This window comes from Gymnoscopelus microlampas (assembly GCF_963454915.1).
Source record: "Gymnoscopelus microlampas genome assembly, chromosome: 18".
NCBI classification, from domain to species: Eukaryota; Metazoa; Chordata; class Actinopteri; order Myctophiformes; family Myctophidae; genus Gymnoscopelus; species Gymnoscopelus microlampas.
Window position 1 is genome coordinate 11,949,969 of NC_139955.1, and position 15,448 is coordinate 11,965,416.

A 15,448-nucleotide genomic window follows, 5' to 3' on the forward strand; every position below is an offset into this window, starting at 1 on the left:
CGATTTTTCAAAAATAGCAGATCTACAAGCTCATAGCGCGGCACTCGGTGCCGCGCTATGAGCTTGTAGATCTGCTATTTTTGAATAGCCAAAGAAATCTAAAAAATGACAGAGAACGAAAGCATTCCCGGATCGAATGGCTTACCTGGGGTCCTGTATGGCACAGTAGGACGGACTTTCTCATCAGGAAGGGTCAAGACTGGACAGCCCCGTAACAAGCTACAAAAAAATCCGTCTGTCAGGAGTCCTCCCCAGATTTCCCTTTTTAGAGCCTGTGTTTGAAAGCATATCCTACTGTAGCTACTGTACGCTTCTGAGACATGGACAGAGAAAGAGGGAACTTGAGAAAGTGTCTGGATGGCACAAGGCTCCTTGCTATATTGAGTGCAAGAATATGTCCTGGAAAGGCCTGTCCAACTAAAGGAGATATATACGCAGTATGGAGACATGCTGTACTGCTGCCACCTATTCCCACTACTGTGGCCCAAAGATGTGCTGCTTTAGCTGGACATTGCTGCAGAGATAACCACTCAGATCATCCCTGACTTTAGTTCTTCTGCCGACTTTCATGTCCAACTATAGAGGAAGAAGCTTATTTACATCTTATCGTAGTGGTGTAAAGTAACTAAGTACATTTACTCGAGTACTCTACTTAAGTACAATGTTGAGGTACTTTTACTTTACTGGAGTATTTCCAATTGTCTATACTTTTACTTTTACTCCATTACATCTCAGAGACAAATATTGTACTTTTTACTCCACTACAATTATTTGAAAACTTTAGTTAGGCCTACTAGTTACTTTGCAAATATAAATGATTACATTATAAAACATACATTTACCACTTTAAACCTATTTTATACCTAGGCTATTTTCAAACATTTCTGTACTTTTACTTTTGGTACTATAAGTACATTTTTATACCAATACCTTTGTACTTTTACTCAAGCAGATTTTGAATTCCTGACTTTTACGTGTATCGGAGTACTTCTACATTGCAGTATTGATACTTAAGTGAAACATTCAAGTACTTTTTTCCACCACTGCTGTCAGCCAGTCGGTAGAAACCTTGTGCGGTGTGTGTTCAAAGTCCAATGCAGTCATTAGTCACAAGACACGAGACAGATTTAACCACTTGCTGTGGCTAAATCGTCCCCGCAGACCAATTATTTGTTTACAAACATTGAGACGGCACGCGCAGGTGCCGGTTGCATGTAATCAATTCCCAACAGATACAGTACCCCCCCCCCCCCCCCCCCCCACAATCCTGTTGTTTTGGGGAGCTGCTGCTTTCGGTTCATTCAACATCCTCCTGTGTGTTCTCTTTGCCGATGGGTTTAGGCTCCCTAGTGAGACATATATTTATATATACTTCGTCGTGCATCACCTTATGCTCATTTTATGAGCGGTCAGGCTCTTTTTGAAGCCAGCCTGCATGCGTGTGCATACTGGTTCAGAATCAGAATTCAGAATCAGCTTTATTGTCACAGGTCACAGGTTTACAGAAGTAAAAAAAAAAGTGGATGAAATTTGTTTTTGTGCGTAGTTCCCATCGTGTCGTTATTTCCATTAAAGAAAATAGAAGAAGAGGGGGGGGGGGCAAGGGGGAAAGGAGATCAAACAAAAGTGCAAAAAACAAGTTATCTACATATGTACACACGGTACCTGAGATAAGATGCAAAGGTGCGTGAGCATAGCAGCAGATGTAGACTGTGCATGAATACTGGTTGCTATCAGTGTGATATTGTCTGATAAGGCGTCTATTTTGTGAATGTTACTTTAGATGAAAATCTTTGGCACATCTCATAATAATGTATGTAATGTCATAATAATAATGTAATGATAATAATGCTTTAACCACTTAAGCCCTATATATACTTTGTTCGTTGTACGACAAAAAGTGAAAATAACAAACCTACAAGCTTACAATGATTGTGTGCTCTGCTATGTTTTGCTATTTTGGAAAGGTTTGATCATTTTTTTGGACATGCTTTTAATAGGGATGCCAGGTTGTTTAAGGACATACAATTTCACTATAAAATCTAAGTATTCTAACATTTTGATCAGCCCTTTACTACAGTACAGTATATGTGTGTTTCTAACAGTGTGTGCGTGTGTGTGTTGCGTGTGCGTACGTACGTGCATGCGCGCCTGTGTGTGTGCGCACAGGCGCGCGTGCATTAACTTTTTGAAAATACATCTTTTTTTTTTTTTGTCCGGCGTTTGATTTATCACCTCACCACTTTTCATGTCCCCACTATCCATCATCCAGGGGACGGAGGCTATGCCCGCGACGCTCGTCTCAAAGCGCCCTCCTCGCTGGCCGTGGCCCCCAACGGAACGCTGTACATCGCCGACCTGGGGAACATCCGCATCAGAGCCGTGAGCCCCAACCAGCCCCAGGCCGGCCCCGCCGGCGGCCTGGTGGAGATCAGCTCTCCTCTAGACCAGGAGCTCTACCTCTTCAGCCAGGTAAACACAGGGATAGTTTTTTTTTACCCCTTTTTCTCACCAATTTAAGTAATGCCAATTGATTCCTCCGTCGTCACTGCTGATGCCCCCACCTTGTGTACTTTTAATCCATTAAGACCGGGAACGCATCTGTGTCATTTAAAGATTTATTTGGCTATTCCAAAATAGCAGCTATACAAGCTCATAGCGCGGTACTCGGTGCCACGCTATGAGCTTGTAGATCTGCATTTTTTGTATTTATTTTTTATGTTGCTGTAATATCAGTGGTTCTCAAACTTTTTCATGTCAAGGACCACCCAAAATGACATGTATTTGGCCGCGGACCCCCATCTCAAAATATATAGTTCCAGGGACCCCCCCAGAAGCAAAGATTTGAGTTCAAAATGTTTGCTTTAAAAAACATACATATTCAAAGATTTGCACACATTTTCCACGATTTTTCCAAAAATAGCCAAAGTGTAAAATAATGGTTTAAGTGGTTACACAACACACAGATGCGTTCCCGGTCTTAATGGGTTAACTAAAACAATGATTAAAAGTGTCTCAGTCAAGTGACCATTGATACTTTTTTGGGCCGCGAACACTTTCAAGATTTCAAGATTTCAAGGGGTTAAGCATCTTGCTCAGGTACACTGGGCGAGCCCAGGGTTCCAACTGGTGACCTTCCAATTCCCAGACAGCTTCGCTGTAAAAGTATTGGCATATATGGTCTGGACCGCTGGCGTAGCGGTCCAGACACCTATAGGCTCAGTGCAGCCTGACAGCGTATCGCGGGTTCGACTCCCAATCCCGACGACCTTTGCTGCATGACACTCCCCATCTTTCTCCCCATTTCCTGTCAGCCTAACTGTCCTGTCAAATAAAGGCATAAATAAAAAACTATTGGCATACCAATATACTTTTAGACTATATTCTGATGCCAGTATTCATTATAAGTTATCATACGTATTCATTATGCCGAAGGACTCATTTCACAAACATGTTTTTTGATTGTAATTAGTAATGCATTCACGTGTTAATCACTTCAACATCGCAGCTGTTAAAGGTGGGTCTGATTTTCTGATTACTTTATATTCCGCTCGGTATCTTTAACCTTTACATAGTCCTTTATCAGTCAGTGCACCTTTTTGTATTTATAATCTAATTTAATAATCTGCAAATAAACTAGTGACTAAAGCTGTCAAACAACTGTAGTGGAGTATCATACAATGTTGTCCTCTGCAGTGGTGTAAAGTAACGAAGTACATTTACTTAAGTACTGTATTTAAGTACAATTTTGAGGTATTTGTATTTTACTGGAGTATTCCCCATTTTCAATACTTTTACTTCTACTCCGCTACATCTCAGAGGCAAATATTGCACTTTTACTCCACTACAATTATTTGAAAACTTAAGTTACTAGATACTTTGTAGATTATTATATTATAAAACATATATTAACCACTTTAGACCTATTTTATACATAGGCTATTTGAAAATAGCCGATCTACAAGCTCACAACGCGTCGCGATGCGACGCGTTGTGAGCTTGTAGATCGTCTATTTTCAACTTTTACTTTTGGTACTTTAAGTATATTTTGATGCCAATACCTTTGTACTTTTACTCAACTAACATTTTGAACACAGGCCTTTTACTTGTAACAGAGTATTTTTATATTGTGGCATTGATACTTTTACTTGAGTAAAAAAAAACAGTACTTTTTTCCACCACTGGTCCTCTGAGACGTAGTGGAGTAGCAGTGTAAAGTGTAGACAAATGGATGTACTCAAGTCATGTAAAGACTACCTCACAATTGCACTTAAGTACAGTACAGTACTTGAGTAAATGCACTTGTTTCCGTTCCCCCATTGCACTCATTCAGAACCAGGGTTGCCAGATCTGCTTATTATAATTTCCCGGCAAGGTTTTATTTGAGCTTGTAGATCTGCTATTTTCAAATAGCTGATGTACATGTTAAAGTGCTCATGTGACCCAGAGTCGCTTCTTTTGGGCTGGTTTTCCTAGACCTGGTTGCTTGTTTCTCTCACAGTATCTGGCAACACTGTTCAGAACACTCTTTACACTCATAATAACGTTCTGGCTAGCAGCTTGTGTCACCGCACTCAATTCATAACCCATTAAAACCATGAACGCATCTGTGTAACCACTTTAACCATTATTATGGGGGTCCGCAGCCAAAATGCATATCATTTTGGGGGCCCTTGACATGAAAAGGTTTGAGAACCACCAAGGTTTGAGATTATAGCAACATACGTTTTTGTTTTTTAACTGTTAGGATTTAGAAGACATTTGTAGAATCCCCAGAAGCAAAGATTTGAGTTACAAATGTTTGCTTTAAAAAACATATATTCAAAGATTTGCACAAATGCTCATGATTTTCAAAAAAAGAGCAGATCTACAAGCTCGAGTGCCGCGCTATGAGCTTGTAGATCTGCTATTTTTGAACAGCCAAAGTATTAGATAATGGTCAAAGTGGTTCAAATCTAAAATGACCGATGCTTTCCCCGGTCTTAATGGGTTAAAACCTCAACGTTTTAACCAACAGGCATTTAGCTCTTTGCACTCTGCTTTGTACAGTAAATAACGTTTCCACATTATGCAGGGTTGGCTATATTGTTGTGGAGTGGAATATTGTGCTGGGAGGCTGGCGCGGGCATCGTCTCTCTGGCGTGTGTTTTCATGATCGCGGTATTGTTATCTCGCCCGGGTTTTAAATCTGCCACCGCGAGAAAAAAAAAAAAGCCGAAGGCAGCAAGTGTCTATTCTATTCCTGTACAAGGTCAAGAATAACCTCCCTCTGCCTTCAACATCCACCACAACATCATACCACTCTATCTATGTGAATTAGCACCGGGGGTATGAACGTTACCATGGAAACAGAGCTTACAGTACATAAGGCCAGAAAAAAAAAGTATTCGTGAACGGAATATGGTGTTAAGCCATTGAGACCGGGAACGCCTCTCTGTGGCCATTCAAAAATAGCAGATATACAAGCTCATAGCGCGGCACCGAGTGCCGCGCTATGAGCTTGTAGATCTGCTATTTTTGAAAAAGTCGTGAAGGTTTGCGCGAATCTTTGAATACAGTCTATACTTTTTTTTAAGGTGAACATTTGTAACTCGAATATTTGCGTCTGGAGAATCTAAATCCTAACGGTTTCTTTGAAAAAACGTATGTTGCTATATACTGTATCGGTGGTGCTCAAACGTTTTCATGTCAAGGACCTCCCAAAATATTATTTGGCCGCGGACCCCCGTCTGAAAATATTTTGTTCCAGGGACCCCCCAGAGGCAAAGATTTGAGTTAAAGATGTTCGCTTGAAGAAATATATATATTCAAAGATTTGCACACATTTTCACAAAAAGAAACAAAAAAATTGCAGATCTTGTATATCTGCTATTTTTGAATAGCCGAAGAAATCTAAAACATTTCACAGATGCGTTCCCGGTCTTAATGGGTTAACTTTATTTATAACTTTGTGCACCTTACTGAGTTGCATGATTCAACATGCGGCATGGCACCTCCGTGTTCTGCATGTCTTCCTTATTGAATCAAACGTTCTGAGTAATGAAAGATAGGGAGGAGCGGAGACGAGAGGGGAGATCATTTAGAGCTAGAGATAGTTCCCCATGCCTCAATATTGAATTTTTCATATCGTTCCTTAAAAATATGTATTATCATATTAAAATGATAAGATATATCATCTATCATATCGTCGCTCCTGGGCAGAAACCTTGGGCCTCCATATTTCATCTTTTTATGTTTTTTTTTTGTTCATAAATGAATGCCCACAACGTGCAGAAATAGCCGCACATCTACAAACTCGCCGGCTTATCTTATTATTTTATAATTGCTTCATGACACATTGTGAGCAGTGGTGGAAAAAGTACTCAAATATTTTACTTAAGTAAAAGTATCAATACTGCTATGTAGAAGTACTCTGTTACAAGTAAAAGACCGGAATTCAAAATGTACTTGAGTAAAAGTACAAAAGTATTGGTATCAAAATGTACTTAACCCTTCCATTGTGTCAGGGTCATTTTTGACCCGTTTCAAGTTTAAACAAGTTTAAATTTACATTTCTTTATTGGAACAAGGCTTCATGATATCCTCAGAAACAGCTATTTTGACACAACAAAATGAATCACCACCATTTTAGTTCATTCTGATGGTTTCTATTAAAAAAAGTGACATCTGTGGTGTTACGGGTCAAATTTGACCCAGCAGAGAAGTGTGGCTCAATTCCCCCCAAATTGTCAATATTCAATGTTTACATGTTTGAGAGTGAGAGAAACTTGTCGTCAATTAGCATTTGCTATCAGGAGTAAAATAAAGTTTGGGTTTATGAAAAATAAATGACTTTTTACCTTCTATGGTATACGGGTAAATTTTGACCCTTAACACCACAGATGTCACTATTTTTAACAATATTAAAAAATAAATAAAGTAAAAAACTAAAACAAGTATTTTTTTATATAATTGTTTTGGAAGTGTGTTCTAATATTAGTTTATTATAGCTAGATAACATCATTATCCATTGTCTTCATTATAGGAAAATGTGTGAAATTCAACATTCTTATAATTGAAAACGAGATATATTGAAATATGAAACCCTAGCCCTAACCCCAAATAATATTTTAAAAAGTGTTAACACAGATACATAACAAGTCAGCGATGAGGTGGAAAATAAACATGAAAATAATTATTTATTGAGTATTCACGGTTCAATTTGACCACCAAAAGTGTATGCAGGTTTCTAACACAATGCGATATTTCTGTAAAAGTTTTTTTTTTGGGGGGGGGGGTGGGGGGGAACCAATCCAGAACCAATCCAAATTGTTGGGCTAGTTGTTTGGATTTAGAAGTCCCCAGATGTATCGGTAGGTTTGGAGATATCCTATCATCCATATACCTGCCAACACTCATGATTTCAGTAGGAAACCCTGTCTCCTTCTTGGCTCCTGAATTGAAATGTATCCTGAATTTCTCCAGATTTTTTGGGGCAATTAAACCTGTTAAAATGCACCAACATACAGGAAATTACATTTTTGGTGTTAAACATTTCTGGGGGAGGAGGACCGGGCCCCCAAACAATCCCCCAAACTTGTCGAACGTGTCAGATCGGCTATTTTTTGGGTGAAGAGATTTCGTGTAAACAGGAATAGGCGAGCACTCGGTGCCGCGCTATGAGCTTGTAGATCTGCTATTTTTGAATAGCCAAAGAAATCTAAAATGACACAGATGCGGTTCCCAGATTGAATGGGTTAAAGGAATAGTTCACCCAAAAAATATATACCGCGACAAAAACTAAAACTAAAACATTAATTCAATGCTTCTTGGAGTGTGTAATTGATAGAATATGAGTAATTCTTGGGGGGAACTACTCCTTTAAGTAAAACAATCCTTTCAGCGACAGGAATGAGAGACAGTGACACGTGACTTTTGTCTTCCCGTCCCATTCCCCAGAACGGCTCCCACCTCCACACCAAGCACCTGATCACGGGCCACATCCTGTACAACTTCTCCTACGGCTCGGACGGCCAGCTGTCGGCCGTGACGTCCCGGGACGGCCGCGGCCTGCAGGTGAGGCGGGACGCCCACAGCGTCCCCTTGTGGCTGGCGCTGCCGGGAGGACAGGTGTACTGGCTGTCGCTAAGCAACAGTGGGACGCTGCGCAAGGTGTCGGCGCAAGGTCACGACGTGGCCCACCTCACCTACCATGGCAACAGCGGTCTCCTAGCAACCAAGAGCGACGAGAACAGCTGGACGACGGTTTACGAGTGAGTTTTTTGTTTGTCTTTGTGGCACTCACTTCCTGTTGTTGTTTTGTTATCTTTTAGTCTGTTCTTATGTTTTTTTCTGTCTGTCTTTCTTTGCTTCTGCTTGTGTGTGTGTGTGTCTGTGTGTGTGTGTGTGTGTGTGTGTGTGTGTGTGTGTGTGTGTGTGTGTGTGTGTGTGTGTGTGTGTGTGTGTGTGTGTGTGTGTGTGTGTGTGTGTGTGTGTGTGTGTGTGTGTGTGTGTGTGTGTGTGTGTGCGCGTCCACACATAATTATAGTTACAGACATTGTGAGGATAATTTTCCTGGTTCTCACAAGAGAAGTGGCTGTTTTATGGTTAAAAATAGATGTTTAGGGTTAGCCTTACGATGTACATCAGACATATTGGATAGAAATTGGGCCCCTTCCTTCCTTCCAAGTGTCCATTACAATCAGTGCAATGCCAATCAAATAAAGTGTCCGTTTCAATCAGTGCAATGCGAAAGGAAAGTGACACAGTGTTCACAGTGCAATCAGTACAATAACCATGGCCTAAGTAGTGTCATTAGAGGTCAGAGTCCTTGATACATCTATTATTCCAAGTGATGTTACAGTTGACCTGGAAACCTGAGTGACCATTGTGTGTCTCGTTGTAAATCCTCATAGCTACCTGCACAAAGGACGTGCCGAGTCTCGCACAGTTCCACCCCGGGGAGTAGTGATGGGTCAACAAATACAAATAACTTATATATAAAATTATATATTGTAGTAATTTATTACTTCTAAACATTATATTACAAAGAAGATGGTGCAATTAAATCGTGAATGACAGTGCTGTGTTTCTGTGCAGACTGTGCAGTCAGGTCAGTGGGATCAGATGCACACAGTTGCATGCATATAGTAGCCCATAAGTTCCGCCGGGACCGGAAGCGCTACTGAACGAGAACGAATCATTTGAACGATTCATTGCCGTGAACGTGAACGAAATCGTTCGTTCACTGAAATTTACGTTTTTTTTCCCACCACTACCGGGGAGGTGAATCTGTTGTTTCCTCTCCTGCTCGGATGCCCCACTATATATAGGTGGAGGGGGGTGGGAGGGGTTCTCCATGAAGAAGGTGCGTATACAGCGAGGAGGCATCCAGCTTCCTCGCTGTATGCACATCCTCCACCTCCTCCACCTCCAGCGAGGTCCCCACAAACGGAGCCCGCCTTCCTCACCAGCCTGTTTAGGTTGTTAATGTCACCTTCACAGATGATGCTAACGAAGGCTCTGTTCCATTCAGTGTAGCACTGTGGTTCTCAAACTTTTACCTTTTAAGGACCCCCATAACTCTGAGGGTGTACAAATGGAACGGAATGGTTCCATGTGTACACTCTCAGAGTTACACATCCGTAAGGGGCCATTTGGAACCCCCTCAAGGAACCATGAGGGTCCCTGAACCACACTTTGAGACCCTAGATATATCAGCACCCTCACTCTGTTTGCCCAGAATGGAATAGCCTGGTTCCAGACGAGCCTGCCATTGCAAAGAATAATTGCCCTCGGCATATTGTCTGGCCACGCGAGGCTAAGAATGGAACACAACCTTAATTAGCATCATTGGTAAAACCTGTGAAGGAAAAGTAAGACATTTTTCCCAATATTGCTGCTGTGCATATACGGTAGCCTTTTATGAGAAAACCCAATTGGTTTAGGATTAGGCCTTTAAATCTTAGGTTTTGGGGTTGGAGTTATGCCTGATTTAAACTTAGTTCCACACCGGTGTCTGCACCTGTGTGTGTGTGTGTGTGTGTGTGTGTGTGTGTGTGTGTGTGTGTGTGTGTGTGTGTGTGTGTGTGTGTGTGTGTGTGTGTGTGTGTGTGTGTGTGTGTGTGTGTGTGTGTGTGTGTGTGTGTGTGTGTGTGTGTGTGTGAGAGTGTCTTTGCAGATGGATGTGAGTGAGACATGGTGTGAGTTGTGTGAGTGCCATCTGGTGGCGAGATGTGTGTCGGCATCACATATATAGCTGGAGGCAGAGACCATCTTCACTCTATCATTACTCTACTGACAGATTAGCCCAGGCACTTCCCTGCAACTAGTATTTACACACACACACACACACACACACACACACACACACACACACACACACACACACACACACACACACACACACACACACACACACACACACACACACACACACACACACACACACACCGGCCTGGATTATTCAGCGCTGGCAGCCCGGTCTCTGTCTCAAATTCCACAGCTGGATAATTACGTGTATAAATCACCTGTGACACTTCCTCTGTGCCACCATGAGAAAGAGAACCAAAGATAGTGTCTGTGTGTGTGTGTGTGTGTGTGTGTGTGTGTGTGTGTGTGTGTGTGTGTGTGTGTGTGTGTGTGTGTGTGTGTGTGTGTGTGTGTGTGTGTGTGTGTGTGTGTGTGTGTGTGTGTGTGTGTGTTAATGCACCTCTGTGTCCATTTGAGCACACATACGATTACAACACGTCCCTCCCCTCCAGTGAGTTGACAGTAACAAAGTACATTTACTTCAGTATTGTACTTAAGTAATAATGATAAAAGAGCATCTGTACTTTACTTTAGTATTTGCATTTTTGGATACTTGTGACTTTCACTTTATTATTATTATTGTTTCATTCCTAAGCCAATAATTTGATCAAATTATTGGCTTAGGAATGCGACACAAACAAAAAAAATCCATGAAAGGCTCCATGGAATGTGTAATTGATAAAAAAATAAGTAATGTTTTGGGTGAACTATCCCTTTAAGACCTTTTTCAAATATAGTGAAAACAGTCAAGCCACACCTACATTTCAATACAGCAATGCATTGACTTAAAATAGATGTAATACTTGTAAAACTTGAACTTTTGAATTCTCAAGTATTTCTTAAAGCATGTACTTTTGAATTCTAAGCATTCTTTTCTTTTAAAAGCAAAAGTACTCCAGTACTTTAACTATAAGTACACATTTGACAGAGCAACTTTCACTTGTAGAGGGGTAATATTTGACCAGGAGTATCTCTACTTTGGGGGTTGAGTACTCTGTGGGTTGAGTAGCCTACTATCTGTCTACCCTGCAGGTACAACAGCGAGGGTCACGTGACCAACGTCACCCTGCCCACCGGCGAGGTGAGCGGTTACCACGGCAACCTGGAGCGCTGGTCTCGGGTGGAGGTGGACGCGCCCGGCCGCGCCAACTTCGTCACCAGCACCAACCTGTCTGCCAGCGACACCATCTACACCTTCAAACAGGGTAGGAGGCACGGTTGATTCTGACAGATTTTTTTTTTTTTTTTTTTTTTAGTCAGTCTTTTTGTCATATTTTAGTCATCTGAAAAGTTTTTGTTTTAGTCTAGTTTTAGTCGACTAAATATCATACGATTTCAGTCAACTAAATCTACAGTTGATTTTGTCGTCAAACACAGCGCAACCAAACATAAAATGAATTGTCTTTTACTTCCACTGAATCTCCTCTCCACTAGTCCCTCCACATTTAGTCTAGTTTTTATTTGTTGACGAAATTGTCAATATATTTAGTCTTAATTATAGTCATCATAGCCATCATTTTTATTTAGTTGTTGTCAGTGAAAAAAGGTAGTCGACGAGCATTTTTCATCATAGTTTTAGTCGACAAAATTAACGAAACTAAATTAGGAGGACGTCATTAGGAAATGACGCGCACAATTCGAAACATATAAAATAATGCCAGTGGTTCGCAACCCTTGAGAATTCCCCCCCCCCCCCCCCCCTTTCTCGTCATTCCACTGTTTTTATTGATTTTATTCCATCCAGCCTTTTCTGAGTATTTTTTTCCTAATGAAGTTGTTATTTTGTTGTTTTTTTCTCCTCCCCCTCATGTAAAGCGTCTTTTGGTACTTAGAAAAGCGCTATTTAAAAAAATCAATATTAATATTAATGTTATATTATCAACACAATGTCAGTGTTTTGCAATTTTATTTAGGGGCCCACTTGCAATATCCTCATGGCCCACCAGTGGGCCCTGGCCCACAGGTTGAGAATCCCTGACCTATAGAACAGAACGTAGACGGTGGGATGGGAACGTACTGTACTGTATGTATAATGTAGGATGGGCAATGTTCTTGTACAATCAGTGTACAAAGAATTAAAAGAGATTGGAACCAAACGGACCTGTAAGGGTCCAACTCTCAGAGTTAAATGAAAGGGACACTTTACTGGACAGGATTATTAACCCAAATCCCATTGTTCTGATTGTTCAAGCTATATGTGAGGAGATATTATTCATAATATAATGTGGAAAAACACCCAATGTATTCAGTGTCTTTAGAGCTTGCCTTCTTGTGTGGAAATGTCCACACAATGATGTAAAAAAATAACATTTTCCACCGTTTCTGGTTTCTGCCCGACCACAACAATAATATATATATATTTATTTATTTTTTGTCCACACTATATCTACGATCTCCCCAAGTCCCCATATGTGGGCTTTATAGGTTCAAAATGGTCAAAGTTTCCCTTAAAACATGGAGGGTTTTCCCGTGCAGTAGGACGTGCAACACGTGCACACAGACACACCACTGTAATGATGCCCCCATGCATCATCATCAGCCATGCATCATCTGGTTCACCTCCAGGCCCACCCAACTCTCCTCCACTCTGCCCCGAGGGGCTGGCTATGACTCATCCATGGATGACAACCTCTGTGTGTGTGTGTGTGTGTGTGTGTGTGTGTGTGTGTGTGTGTGTGTGTGTGTGTGTGTGTGTGTGTGTGTGTGTGTGTGTGTGTGTGTGTGTGTGTGTGTACACACACGCGCACGTGCTCCTACTTTGAATGGAAAACCCATAGTCAACATACTACACAGATGGGTATAGATGGGAAGGTCAGGCATTAAGGGTGAAATGATGCTAAAACATTGATGTCCAGCCCTGTGCAGTAGCAGGTATAAGCTGTACTGCTGTAGTCCAGGTCAGATATAGACTCGGGCGGTCTCTAAACGCTTCTCGCTCAATACTGATGGCTCCCAGGTTTCAAAGCTAAAACGAGGTGGAACGTTGGTGAGTTATGTTAGAATAAAATAAACCTGCATTGCAGAACCAATACAAATTGTTGGGGCAGTGTTATGATTGGTTTTGGGGCGTAGACTTGTTAGCAGCTGTTCTACCAACTACCTTGAATTTCGTCCCCGCGGTTTGGAAACCGCATATGTCCAAAACGTACTTTTCGGGATTCAAATAAATAAAAAAATAGCAGATCTACAAGCTTATTCTATGAGCTTGCGGATCTGCTATTGTTGATGCTTTTGTGTGACGCTTGTGGTATGATCAAGTAGGCTATTAATTTACGAAAAACACAAGCAGTTAGAATAATATTCTAACTGGAGATAAGAGGTTTCTGTCCTACAGCAATGATTTAGAAGTACCCAGATGTATCGCTAAGGCCGAGATCTGCGATTATCTGGCAACACGAGACTAGACTAGATATCACCAATGTCAGGCAGAAACCTTGTATCTCCATATTTAATATTTTAATGTTTCTTTTTTTTCATAAATGAATGTCTTTATTTAAAATGTTTAAACATTTTGTATTTTTGGCTAAAAAATGATATGGCCAAAATATGGACACCAAGTGGTAAAGTGTGTCTGTGGGTTTTATAAATATTTAAAATATTACATTTTTAACCAATGAAAAGTATTAACAAGAGATCGTGACTAAATCCAGGTTATTCTCTTAAATCTTCAGAACAGTAACGGTTTTGAACATTTTGGGTTTCAGTTGTTTTTTTCCCATCTGTCCGTCCGCCCGTCCGTCCATCCATCCATCCATCCATCCATCCAACACTTAACTCTGTTCACATTCATGCTCCTGTGAAATGAACCCTATGGGTTTGGCGACCCCATGACCTTTTTCTTCTCGCACCACCCGTAAGCCAAAGTATCCACTTGCACACACGATATCTCAGAATGTAATTGACAGATTACAGGATGTACAGCACCCTACTGATTTTAGTGACACTAGCACCATCCGTATAGGCCAAAACTATCAGCTTGTTTTAAAGGCACTTTGTAGGTTTACTTTTATGTTATTGTTAGCAACAAGTGTTAATCCTTCAGTGCATGATGTGCAATATACCCCCTCCCAATTCTGAAACTAATAAAACATTTTTTTTTCATATTTGACACTTATTGTTCATCTTGAGCCCTACTAGAGAGCTTGAGTTTCAGTGCACTTTTGTTCCAGTTGTGTGTAAGAAGCAGCATGGCCTCTAGGGGGAGCACTAGCGGGGCATTTAGACTCATTAGTTTCATTCTTCATTGTATGCCAGACGGCCGGCAGACAGACAGACAGACAGACAGACAGACAGACAGACAGACAGACAGACAGACAGACAGACAGACAGACAGACAGACAGACAGACAGACAGACAGGCAGTGGTGGAAAGTAACTAAGTACATTTACTTAAGTACTGTACTTAAGTACAATTTAGAGGTATTTGTACTTTACTTGAGTGTTTCCAATTTCCAATACTTTTACTTCTACTCCACTACATCTCAGAGGCAAATATTGTACTTTTACTCCACTACAATTATTTGAAAACTTTAGTTACTAGTTACTTTGTAGATATAAATTATTACATTATAAAACATACATTAACCATTTTAGCCTTATTTTATACCTAGGCTATTTGAAAATAGAAGATCTACAAGCTCACAACGCGTCGCTTTGCGACGCGTTGTGAGCTTGTAGATCTGCTATTTTCAAACATTTTTGTACTTTTACTTTTGGTACTTTAAGTACATTTTGAAACCAATACTTTTGTACTTTTATTCAAGTAAATTCTGAATTCCGAACTTTTACTTGTAAAGGAGTACTTCTACATAGCAGTATTGATACTTTTACTTAAGTACAACATTTGAGTACTTTTTCCACCACTGCAGACAGGTATAGGTACTTTAGGAAGGTAGGTAGATATACAGGCAGGCAGACAGACAGACAGACAGACAGACAGACAGACAGACAGACAGACAGACAGAGGTACTTTAGGAAGGTAGGTAGATATACAGGCAGGCAGACAGACAGACAGACAGACAGACAGACAGACAGACAGACAGACAGAGGTACTTTAGGAAGGTAGGTAGATATACAGGCAGGCAGACAGACAGACAGACAGACAGACAGACAGACAGACAGACAGACAGAGGTACTTTAGGAAGGTAGGTAGATATACA

The 15,448-nt window shown here is 40.9% G+C and overlaps 1 protein-coding gene across 1 annotated transcript in view; it reads left to right on the forward strand.

Moving 5' to 3' along the window:
• tenm1 (teneurin transmembrane protein 1) overlaps positions 1–15,448 on the forward strand; it is a gene marked incomplete at its 5' end in the record, with an annotated part of 403,177 nt that overhangs the window by 345,693 nt on the left and 42,036 nt on the right. The window contains 3 exon segments of the mRNA XM_084041664.1: positions 2,273–2,472; positions 7,939–8,252; positions 11,323–11,495. Coding sequence (XP_083897790.1) covers positions 2,273–2,472; positions 7,939–8,252; positions 11,323–11,495 — 687 coding nt within the window.